This window comes from Sinohyriopsis cumingii, chromosome 11 (assembly GCF_028554795.1).
Source record: "Sinohyriopsis cumingii isolate HCF-2022 chromosome 11, ASM2855479v2, whole genome shotgun sequence".
Classification (NCBI taxonomy): domain Eukaryota; kingdom Metazoa; phylum Mollusca; class Bivalvia; order Unionida; family Unionidae; genus Sinohyriopsis; species Sinohyriopsis cumingii.
In genome coordinates, this window is record NC_142971.1 from 19,951,239 (window position 1) to 19,962,783 (window position 11,545).

The 11,545-nt window shown below is 36.6% G+C and overlaps 1 protein-coding gene across 1 annotated transcript; it reads right to left on the bottom strand.

Moving 5' to 3' along the window:
- Positions 1–2,265: 2,265 nt before the first annotated feature.
- LOC149787707 (uncharacterized) lies at positions 2,266–8,132 on the bottom strand. The gene is made up of 2 exons (XM_089973893.1): positions 7,613–8,132; positions 2,266–3,809 (listed from the first exon to the last, which is right to left on the bottom strand). The coding sequence occupies exons 1-2, from the start codon at positions 8,031–8,033 to the stop codon at positions 2,932–2,934; spliced, it is 1,299 nt and encodes a 432-aa protein (XP_089830019.1). The 5' UTR covers positions 8,034–8,132; the 3' UTR covers positions 2,266–2,931.
- Positions 8,133–11,545: the final 3,413 nt, after the last annotated feature.

Consider the following 11,545-nt stretch of genomic DNA (forward strand, 5'->3'; position numbering starts at 1 on the left):
AAACTGATAATATATGCAATGAAGATGAAAATTAATGAAATCTTTGCAAAAGAAAATGGAAATTTGCGATCATCAACATTATTTATATTATCATTGACCTTCTCTTTTAGACTATTTCCACATTAAAGAAAGTAAATGCTACATTACACTTTAAAGTAAGCACTAAAATATTTGTTAAAAACTTGATAAGGAGTCAACCTGATTTTGGACAAGATTTAAGTCCAATACGCTTATCGCTGAGCAACCGTGGCTCTGAGTCGTTTTTATAACCTAAGTTATTAAAGAAATGACAAAGGCAAACAAATCTATTTAAGAAACGAAATTTATAAAACAAATCAAACGATTAACAGTATTTACAATTAAGCGATTATCCAAATATATTTTCCTTAGTGTTCATAATCAATGCCCAACAGATGACTACACGCAAAGAGAACTGAAAATGTAAATGACCTAAAAATAAATTGCAGAAAAACTCTGCATTATTCCTCAAAAGAACCTGACATTAATCTGGCCAAGACAAATTTGTAGGTTTATACAAAAAGTCCGTATCTACCTTATTTCTAAGTATCAAACTAATTTGTAATAGTCCTAAGACACCAAATTTAATCAAGTTAAATTGTTTTATTTGGTGTACGCATATAGGGGGTGGGAGGGGCTTTGTGAAAAGCGTCCACCTGCGTATGGGGATGGGATGGGTTACTTAATATATACGATCGTTCTGCACCCTCAGGGAATCAATATACATAAGCTCCTTTATTACAGGAGTTCTAACATTTAAGTCTGTAATGTGGCTGTAACAATCCGGCATACGAGTCAGTTTACAAGAGTTCTAATATTTTAGTCTGTAATGCGGCTGTAACAAGCCGGCAAACGAGTCAGTTTACAAGAGTTCTAATATTTAAGTATGTACATGTAATTCGGCTGTAACAAGCCGGCATACGAGTCAGTTTACAAGAGTTTTAATATTTTAGTCTATAATGCGGCTGTAACAAGCCGGCAAAGGAGTCAGTTTGCAAGAGTTCTAATATTGTAGTCTGTAATGCGGCTGTAACAAGCCGGCAAACGAGTCAGTGTACAAGAGTTCTAATGTTTTAGTATGTAATGCGGCTGCAAAAAGCCGGCAAATGAGTCAGTTTACAAGAGTTCTAATATTTTAGTCTGTAATGCGGCTGTAACAAGCCAGCAAATGAATCAGTTGCAAACTAATTATTTTTAATGAATGAATTAACTTCATCGCTCATAGTTCGATTGTCCCAGCTATTGTTGGAAGGGGGAGGGGGAGGCACAAGCGTACTTACGCAGTGGAGTTTACAAAAGCGTATGCTGTGCAAAAAGGAGCTGGAGAGGGTCGAAACTAGTTGACTTTTTGCTTACATACTTTATGGACGTCCCTTAGCAGAATTGTGAATTATACCCAGATATTGTAAAGACATTCTTAATTCACGGTTTTGTCATAATATGGTAATGTTGTTTGTCTGAGCTAATGTTATTAAATTATTATAGTTCACAAGCCAGCGTTACGATCGCTGACCTTACAATCAAAGTTACACATTCACTCGAGGTATCCATAAAATAAACCCATTAACTAGGTTTGATACGTATATCCTTACATAATCGTTTGTTTTACAGTGTTTACAAATTACAGTTCCGTAAATGAATCAGTACTCGATCAAAGAAAATAAAGATATCACAGACAATTTGTCTGATATCATGCCGAAATGCAAAGTAGTTACCGTTGACAATGAAATCAAGGTCGTAGAAATAAAGTTGAGGAACCCATTTGATATACTGTTAAGAAATATATTAAAACAACAACTTTGATCAAAATCTAACCATTTTAAAAGTCTGAAAACTAGCGAAGATCACTGAACATGAATTCGGGGTTACAAAATACCGATGATTGAAGTCATCTCAGATGTGGCCGAGACAAAGTTTGGTCAAGATTGGTTTATATTTGTGGAAGTTAGTGTTTACAATCTTACTGTATTGCAAAAACTTAAACAGTGACTGGTTTTAATATTAACAGGTATGCATGTATGTGTAGGGTTTTAATGTTATCAGATATGCATGCATGTGTAGGGTTTTAATGTTATCAGGTATGCATGTATGTATAGGGTATAACGGGACGTTCGCATCATCCTGGCCATATAGTGCCAAACAAAGTTATGTTCCAAAAATTAGATAAAAATTGCAACAAAACTTTTTTTTAAAAATATAAACCCTTCCAAATAAATGTCAACATATAGTACAACAAAATAAACAATATTATTTAAAGGTCAAAACCTTTAATAAAGTGTGTAAAACAAAATACAGCAACAGAAAACATAACGTCCTTGACAAACTCATGAAAAATATGGTTGCGATATATCCATAAACCAAGTTTTATCGAAATGTATTTGGTTACCTGTCACATACATATACAAATATCCACGACCAGACGCTTAACTTTTAATACAGGTAAATTGCATAAACGCGACTGGTCGTAGGGCCGGTATAGAAAACCCTTAGTACAGACAAGCTTACCTGTAATATTTTTACGTCAGTTTGGTCAAGTTACACTCCACTTTTCATTTAATCGTACCAATCGCATTCTATTTTCCGCTGAATTTAGGTCTAGGCTAAAACAATTATCTGGGAAAGGAAATTATCTGGGAAAGGAGAGAAAATTGTCTGGGAAAGGACAAATTATCATGACATTTATTATTTTATATTTTTATAAACGTGTGCGAAAAGTAAATTGTCTTTTATAGGGGTTCACAAAAACTTAATGTCTCGAAGTTAAAAATGGGTTTAAATAGAACGTGTTCAAATTATTCTTCACGAAAGGATGTACACTGGACATTAAAAACAGTGTCAAGGAAAACCATTTAAAGCCGAGGATATATCGTTTTGAGGATTGCAAGGTTTACAACTTGCAGAGAATTAGCTGAACTATCTATTGATGGATGTGTCTGTAGATGGGGCAAAAGAAGCAGCATGGACAAAAGATGGCGTTGTTGACGACGCCTGCGTTACCCGTACTTGAGACAATGTTTGTGAAGTGATGGAAGGACGTAGTGAACTAGAGTCTACATTAGATGAACCAGAATGTTGACCACCCGAAGGTCGTACTGAACTTGAGGAAATATCAGCGGAACTAGAATGATGAACACTTGTGGAACTGGCAAGTACGGAACAAAGCATCTGAAACATCTGCACGTGCATCTGCATCATATGAACACGTACTTCATTTTCCTCTTTCATTCGCCTGTCTTCCATTGCTTCCTGCTGAATACGTACGTCATTTATTTCCCTCCGTCGTTTGTCGAAAATTTCTGTCATTTCCAGGCGAAGTTTATTCTCGTCCATCCGTCTTTTGTCCTCCATGGCCGCTAGGTGTCGCATCATACGCTCCTCTCGTTCTAAGCGCTTCTGCTGTAAGTCGACCTCATATTTCAGACGTCGTTCTTCCATACCTGTATAAAGGGTGATCAGTTTGTCTAAAGTTGAGGAGGTTGGACTCTGTGGTGGGTCTTGCATGGGGAAAGCTATGGACCTGAAAACGCTTGGATAAGGTGAGTACCTGTGCGACGAGCGTCGTTCATGGGTTTCAAATATTTGTATGTCAGGACTGGCAACTCTTTCTACTGATTCATTCTCAAAAGAATTACAGGACACAGCATCGGACTGAATGTTTTCCAACGATTTTCCGGTCCCTTGAACTGAATCTGGAGTAAAATTAGCACCGTCCGCCACAAAACATTCTGATCTATTTTCGGCTTTTACTCGTATGTCTTCAGCCACTATCCCATTTGAAACACGGTGAACACCTGTGATGAAAAAAAATAATAATACAACAATAAGACTTTGTCCACATAATACCAGTACAGGAGAGGTATTTTCAAAAATGTTCAGAATAGTTATGTATCCAAAAGAATATCAGTGTACTGTACAACAAAGTTTGTAATAGTCAGCACTGAGTTACTGAATCAACCAATAATGTTCTCCCAAAGCACCTCTACACACTTTCTCAGTCTTATTATCCGATTATTAAAAGTCATTTTATATCTACCCTATGGTATGTTGTTCATACAATGAAAAACTGTACTTTGCGGTCTTGAAATCGGCTGTCCATTAATCATTTTTGCTTGAGTCGGGGTACAAAAATGTTGCAAATCTATGTTTCATCACCTGTGGTAGTCTCATTCAAACGTCTCTTGACACTCTTTGCATATCCAGCGAGTTCGACGATTTCAACCAGTCTGTTATGCAGCCGTCAGCAAATGGGGGATCCGTCTTGCACAAACCGTTCCAAGGTTTAAATGATTCAATATATTTAAAATCACTGATGATACAAACATATTTCTTCTTGTATTGAGCATAGTCATCAATTTCCCCCTTCAAAGTAGACGCTTCTCGTTCAAGTATCGCAAACAACGGTCTCCGAGAACTTGGATCATCTTTCGCAGATCTTAAACCTCTTCAAAACGATGAAGCCAATTAAATATTATAGTTTATGATAGAACATTGCATCCGCAATCGTTATCCAAGTCAGCATTTGCACAGTAGCAGAATTATTCTCCTTCGCTGGCATTTGTACCTCATTATCACCGCTCCGGTGGCCTAGTGGCAAGAACGTCTGCCTCGGAAATGGAAGGACGTGGGTTCGAACCTCGGCCGAGTCATACCAAAGACTTACAAAAATGGTACTAACAGCTGCCTCGCTTGGCGCTCAGCATTAAGAGGTTAGTGTTAGGACTGGTCGGCCTGGTGTCAGGATAATGTGACTGGGTGGGACATCATGCTACATGTCTGCGGCATGATGCCCCAGTGCTAGACATCACTATAAACTGCCACACTGCAGACATCGTAGCGATATGACTGAAAATTTTTTAAAGCTACGTTAAAAATCCAAATCCCACATCCCACCTCATTATCATTTACTAATATTACGTCACTTGGAGATAGATAGATAGATAGATAGATAGATAGATAGATAGATAGATAGATAGATAGATAGATAGATCGATAGATGGCTGGCTGGCTGACTGGATACACACATACCAAACAGAAAGTAAACTTAAAGTGCTATCCTTGGATTCTACAAGAGAACACTTGATAATACTAATATAATTTTTTTATAAATACGGCAAAACACCAATATCATACAGATTAGAGAATTTTAATTCGTACTCTACAGAGATTTGAACCTGGGTCCGTGGGAAAACAGCACCTATCCCCTTGCCTGTCGCACTGACCCCTATACCATATCGACCATGGGTTCGAATCAATATACGCGTCCAGCGTGCTGCACGTGCAACTGCAGATCATTTTAAAAAATGCTATTGTTTCTATCGATAGATATATACAATGTTAGGTTTAAAGAAACACAACGCTATAATAAAATATTCAGAAACCACTCGTAAAATCCTGTTATTTTGAAACCTTTTCCACTAACAGAACTTTAACAAATACTGACAGCTATCAAAACAAGAAAGATAATATATTCACTTTACATAAGAATTCTCAGCACGAGCTTGCAAAATACCCCCCACGTATAATTAGTATGATTTCAAAAATGTTCCTCAAGAATCAATAAGTAGGTTTCAGCAACCCAGTTTTTGCAATCGATACTTTCATCCCAAAATTCATCCTCTGAATTAGTCTAATGGCAGAATTGAAATATCTGCCTATTTGCTTCATATGTTGTTCCCAAGATGTGCACAGGATCCAACTCTTTTTGGCAAAAGGTGAAATGATATTTATTTATTTTAGAATGCTACAGCAATGCAGTGTTAATTCCAAGATGTGTTCAGATATCGTGTCCTCGCCCATTTCACGTGCTTGCTTAAGTTTCTGTATCCATCAACCAAGGGATTGATCCAAATCCTAGAACCATTGTGTGTACCTGTGGATCATCTCTGATCATATCTCAGAACAACTGTGCATATATGGGGACAACGTCTAATCATATCCCAGAACCAATGTCCGTATCTGCAGACAATCTTTAATCATATCCCAAAGTTTGTATCCTCTTCATGAAACCCTACATGAGGAGATACATGGTATTATAAACGTGAACACCGTTGCCATTTGCTTTTCACACGTTCAGCGGTGATCCAAAACCCAAAACGAACCATTATGAATCATACAGATGATATTATCGTATGATAAAATTCCATAAAACAGTATTCCTTAGTACCAATATCTTACAAGCCTCCACCCTTTACCATTAGAGAAAAAAGAACAGTGAGCTATATTCAAAATGTAGGTCGCAATTTCTCAGGTTAGAGGCTAGTAGATAGGAATATGAAACAACCTATGGATATGTCACATGACAATGGTCAAGGGTTTGAATTCTTCTGACACCAGTATATAGAAGTCGGAACGCATTTTTTCGTATACTGTATTATAAATTAATTAGAAAACAATATGTTTTGCTCTTCATGTTCTTTCATTTAAAGCACCAGGTTTCAATGTATTTGATTGTAGTTATACATTCTATGACTTTTAAGTAGGTACATATAACAACCCAACACCACCTTAAGAAATACTGCATGAAGATGCACAATTAGCTTATTTGCACGCATGCCATAAATAGTAATGTGCCGCTATTATTAGTATAGCATACACGATCCACACAAAAAATGAAACTGCGCGAATCTTCAAATCTGGCTTAAGGTTCCGCTCTGTAACCTGGCATTTTAACACATACCAGTAGTTCAAAATTAAAAGAAACGGAAATTCCCCTGATTTGATTTTTCCAACCGTCGATCATTCTTATAAAAATGACGTGAATACTGTAGAGGAAATTTAAAGAGGCAACCATATTTTTTTGTCTTGATATCAGAATGACTGGTGTGTGTGTGTGTGTGTGTGTGTGTGTGTTGGTTTGAGTACAAAGCTTTTGTTCACTTCTAACGAGACTGCTTGCTTTACATGTATATTATGACTTCATGAACTTCAGAGATAAAACATGCGATTAGAAACTAACATGCTTTTCTACTTTTAAACAATTGTAAGTTTAATTTAATAAGTGCACGGTACGCCCGAGTTTGAAGGTTTATTTCTTCTCCATAAGCACGAGTTTTGCCTAACTTATTTACATGTAATGTATTTATGAAATGTGATTGTGTTTATTGGATTTTTTTAACGCAGCCATAACAATGTTAGTTATATCCCTACGACGTCGGCAGCTTACCATAAACTGTGTCCAAAATATCGCAAATTCAAATGAAAAGTATTACGTCATTCAAGCGCCTTCAGTATAAATGCGTTGAACCACTTAACAAGTCAAGCGAGGAAGCGCTTGGTTTAATACCTGTTGGCTTTCATAAATATCGATTGATAGCTAGATTCCAGTATAATGTTTAAACGTGAATCTGATTTTCTTAATTCATTTTAAATTTAAAAAGAGAACTCGGTTCAAACAGCAGGTACTGTAAAAGTACGGAGAAATAGTCACTTGAAACTTTGCTAAGAAAACTTGAAATGGTTTTACTATATCTGTATCGCGTATAATAAACTCCAGAAAGAAAGAAAGAAATAAAGAAAGAAAGAAAGAAAGAAAAGTAATTATTTGAGTTTCGGTGTAATGACTGCCTAGAAAGGGATTTAAAATGTTAATATTTACCCTCTTTTAGATGCAACGGTAGCATTTGTCGATCTAGACTCTCTTCTTCGCTACTAGTAGAATCGCGACTTTCCCCAGTACATTCTCTCATTAAAGCCCTCCTCTCAAAATTATTTTTTAGTGCCTTGTCAAAAATTTCAAAGAATTTTTGATTCAGTTTATTTCGCGGGCCTTTGTCCCCACTTCGCTTCTGGGCGTAGTAATCCAGTTTTAATCGCTTTATTCTTGACCTGCACTGTACCGCCGTCCTATCACTACTTAACCGTTCATTCAGCCTTGCAGCTACTCTATCGTAAATCTCACAATTACGATGGCTATTCACTAATTCTCTCTGTATATCGTCAGCCTTCCAAACATCCAAAAGGGCCTCGGTCTCACCGTATGTCCATGAAACTCCTCTGATATTAAATTTATTTTCCATAACTTTCTGAATAATTACATATAGCCTGCCCTTCGTTTTAACACCAGTTCTCTGAATCGAGTGCGCTCATTCTCCATAGCCACATTAAACCGACCAAAGCCGGTTTTGCCGAGCACTCAGTAATGATTCTATTGATTGAGTCACTCTTAAAGTACAGTTATTACTTTGGCGGAGCGGAGGCACAGCATAAATTAAACAATATATATATATATATATATATATATATATATATATATATATATATATATATATATATATATATATATATATATATATATATTCCATGTTCAGTTCTGTCCGATAATGGTATTCATTCTTTCACAGTGGAAATGTGTTATCGATACCGGTTACTGTGACAATTCTAAGGGTACTTAGCTAAATTGAATTACAATTATTAACCAGGATACAACAGAATATACAAAATACTCAAGCGGCGTGTAGGTGAATGATATTAATTCATCGCCGAAAGTATATAAGGTGTCAAATGTTCCAGTCGAATACCCTCTCTCTCTCTCTCTCTCTCTCTCACACACACACACACACACAAGTAAAGCGATTAATACCTTAAGTAATTTAAGTCATTTTTGCCGAGCGAACTTTTTGACGATGAAATAAAAACCTCAAGAAATATAATATTAGCTTTGAAAACATTATCCTCAGAAAATTTCTTGAGGGATTGGAATAAAAAATTGTGCAGTGAATTATTGATTATGGTAATGTTGTAAATTACTCAAATGAACACGATTTTCCCGAATGTTTGAATTGGCGTGTGTGTCATTTGAATGTTTTCGTGCTTTGTATCGAAGCAAATGATTGAAAGAATGACAACCCAATCTTTAATTAAGTAACTCGCTCTTTAAAGAAAGGCGGAAATGAACACTAAGCTAAATGCACAAATATACTGGATTTCATTTAAGAAATTCATTGTACATACGTGAAGTTATATACCTATACAAACAAATGAGAGGAAAGTTCGTCATAGATTCCACACTGTATGCACGGATATATTAAAAACAGTTATATACAATGGCATAAATACAATCAAACAGGTTTGTGCTTTAAAGATGGGTGTTAATTTCCGCTTGCCAAGTACGGTGCGTGAAACACTATTTTTGCCAGAATAAAAAGGTTTGTGCTTTAAAGATGGGTGTTAATTTCCGCTTGCCAAGTACGGTGCGTGAAACACTATTTTTGCCAGAATAACGACGCTAAACCTATTCGTCTGAAACGCATGTAGTTGACAAAATTAAATTGTAAATGTGTGCATTTATGTCTATGCGTGTACATGATTGTTATTTGATAAATATGTAAGTTGCACTGCACATAATTATACCGAACATAGCTAACCTTTTTGTGTAGGTACAGGTGTATTTGATGGTTTATTCATATACAGGCAAACTGTTATCTTGTCGGAGTTGACTCCTAGTGTTATGCATAAGCTGTTCAGTTGACTGTATCGTGATATTTTGTCCAAATTGTGTGTAGGGAATGATTTATACATGAATACGCAGAGAGACAGTACCCACCTCCTACCACCCACCTCAAAAGAATCAAACAAAATTTATATGTTCTACCATTAGTGATTCTAACGAGGACTGCAAACAAGTGAGCTCTGTTATAATAGAGTTTGTGCCAAAATGTAAAGAAAGCGGTAATAATTCTTTTGAATTAAATGGAAATAATTATCTCTGACACAAAGTTTTCACCAAATTCTTGTTTAATGAAATTCGCGAAAATCTTAATAATATTCCAAAATGCATACAATTTCCATTGTGTTATTGCGGAAGATCTTATTAAGCTGGATTACGAATTTCACTTTTTAGACTGTATCTGCAGATATTAATAACGTAAAATGAAATACTTCTTTGATGATAAATCTATCTAATTACCTTTTATTTCTGTTAGTCTTGCATGCCGGATTAAACCCTGTGGAGGCCCTGATGCAGTCGAAATCTTGGGGGCCCCCGTCGCAAATTATCTCCTAATACGTTTTATAAATATTATTTTGATCCGTTGTCGCGGGGCCCCTAAAAGGCGTGGGGCCCAAAGGCCGGTGCCTACAGCAGCAGAGAGACTGCGCCTACCAGCTATTTCGTCAAACAGAACCTTCTATCGAAAACACTCTTGATAGAAGGTATTGTCTTCACAAAATAAACCCTTCTAGTCAGAAAACACTGATAGAAGCTTTCTCCGCTGACCAGAAGGGTTATCTCATGAAAAATATATACCTCTATAACTACTTCTCGATACAAGGGTCTACTAGACGAAATATTCGGTGGCTCAGTCTCTCTGCTGCTAAAAGTGCAAGCACTTTTAACGCTAGCATTTCTAATTCTAGAATTTTTAATGCTTGCATTTCTAATCCTAGGATTTCTAACTAAAAATTGTATCCAACCCAACTCGATACCGTGTCCGAGGATCATGTAAATTTATCGTTACAAATCCGTGTGGTTTTGCCTGAGCACGACTAAAGAAATTTCTGAATTTATTTATGTCCATGTCACCGCTGCACCAAGTCTGATGTATATTTCGTAACGTGTGTGCGTCAACGCCGTTAAATACCGCGAGAACGTTACAGTTATCTCTGATAACTTTCGGGATTTGTGTATACCGTTGAGTTACATAAATCACATCAGTGTTTTTGTGTCGTCCACGTGAAAATATCCTGGCAGGGTTTGATTGTTTGTCCAACATCACATCGTCGTACACGACTAAATTATCAATACTCCCATCAATATCATCGATACTCGGCGCTTCATCAATATCAGTTATAAAATCAACAACATCTTCTTCACTTATCGATTTTGCACATTCGTTAAAATATTTTAACACGCTGTAGCATCGCTGATCGTCCACTGACGGTGCTATCAAATATAAGTTATCCCACTTCATTATTAAATTAAGTAACAACTGCGTTTTACCCGACCCAGATGGACCTATAATAATCATTCGAACAGAATTTGGTAGCACTGAGTTATGTTTAATTGGCTCTCGTCGCTTTGACGCAGAAAAGTCAGTAATCTCCATTAGATATATCATAAAAATAATATGGATTTATATTGTGTGAAATGCCGAGCACGTACCCCAACTGCGGATATGACAACAATTACAACAAAAAATAATAGACAAGCGCTTACAGGCAAGTGTGAACGATGTGGCACAAAAAGTTTAAATTTATTAAAAATAAAGGAGGTGATATCGCAGCCAAGTTAGCCAAGTTACCAGGAACACCGTGGGCTAAATACCCAGGAGAAAAACATCTTCCAGGATATAATTACTGTGGTCCTGGAACCCGACTTGATATCAGACTTGATGCTCAGGATCAGCCCAATCCAGGTGAGTATCCGATAAATGCTATTGATAAGGCGTGTCATGCGCATGATGTAGCTTACCGAAGCAAGGATTTGCAACAGCGCCATCTCGCGGACGTGAAATTAATTCATGCGTTAAATGCCATCACTGATAAATCTTTCAAAGAAAAGTTAGCATCCTGGTTGATAAAATCTGCAATG

Bases quoted from the DNA above. Each gene is read 5' to 3' on its own strand.
- LOC149787707 (XM_089973893.1), bottom strand. From the start codon at position 8,033: ATGGAAAATAAATTTAATATCAGAGGAGTTTCATGGACATACGGTGAG. The intron at 3,810-7,612 runs GTAAATATTAAC...TTTTCATCACAG, and splicing joins ACCGTTGCATCTAAAAGAGG to GTGTTCACCGTGTTTCAAAT.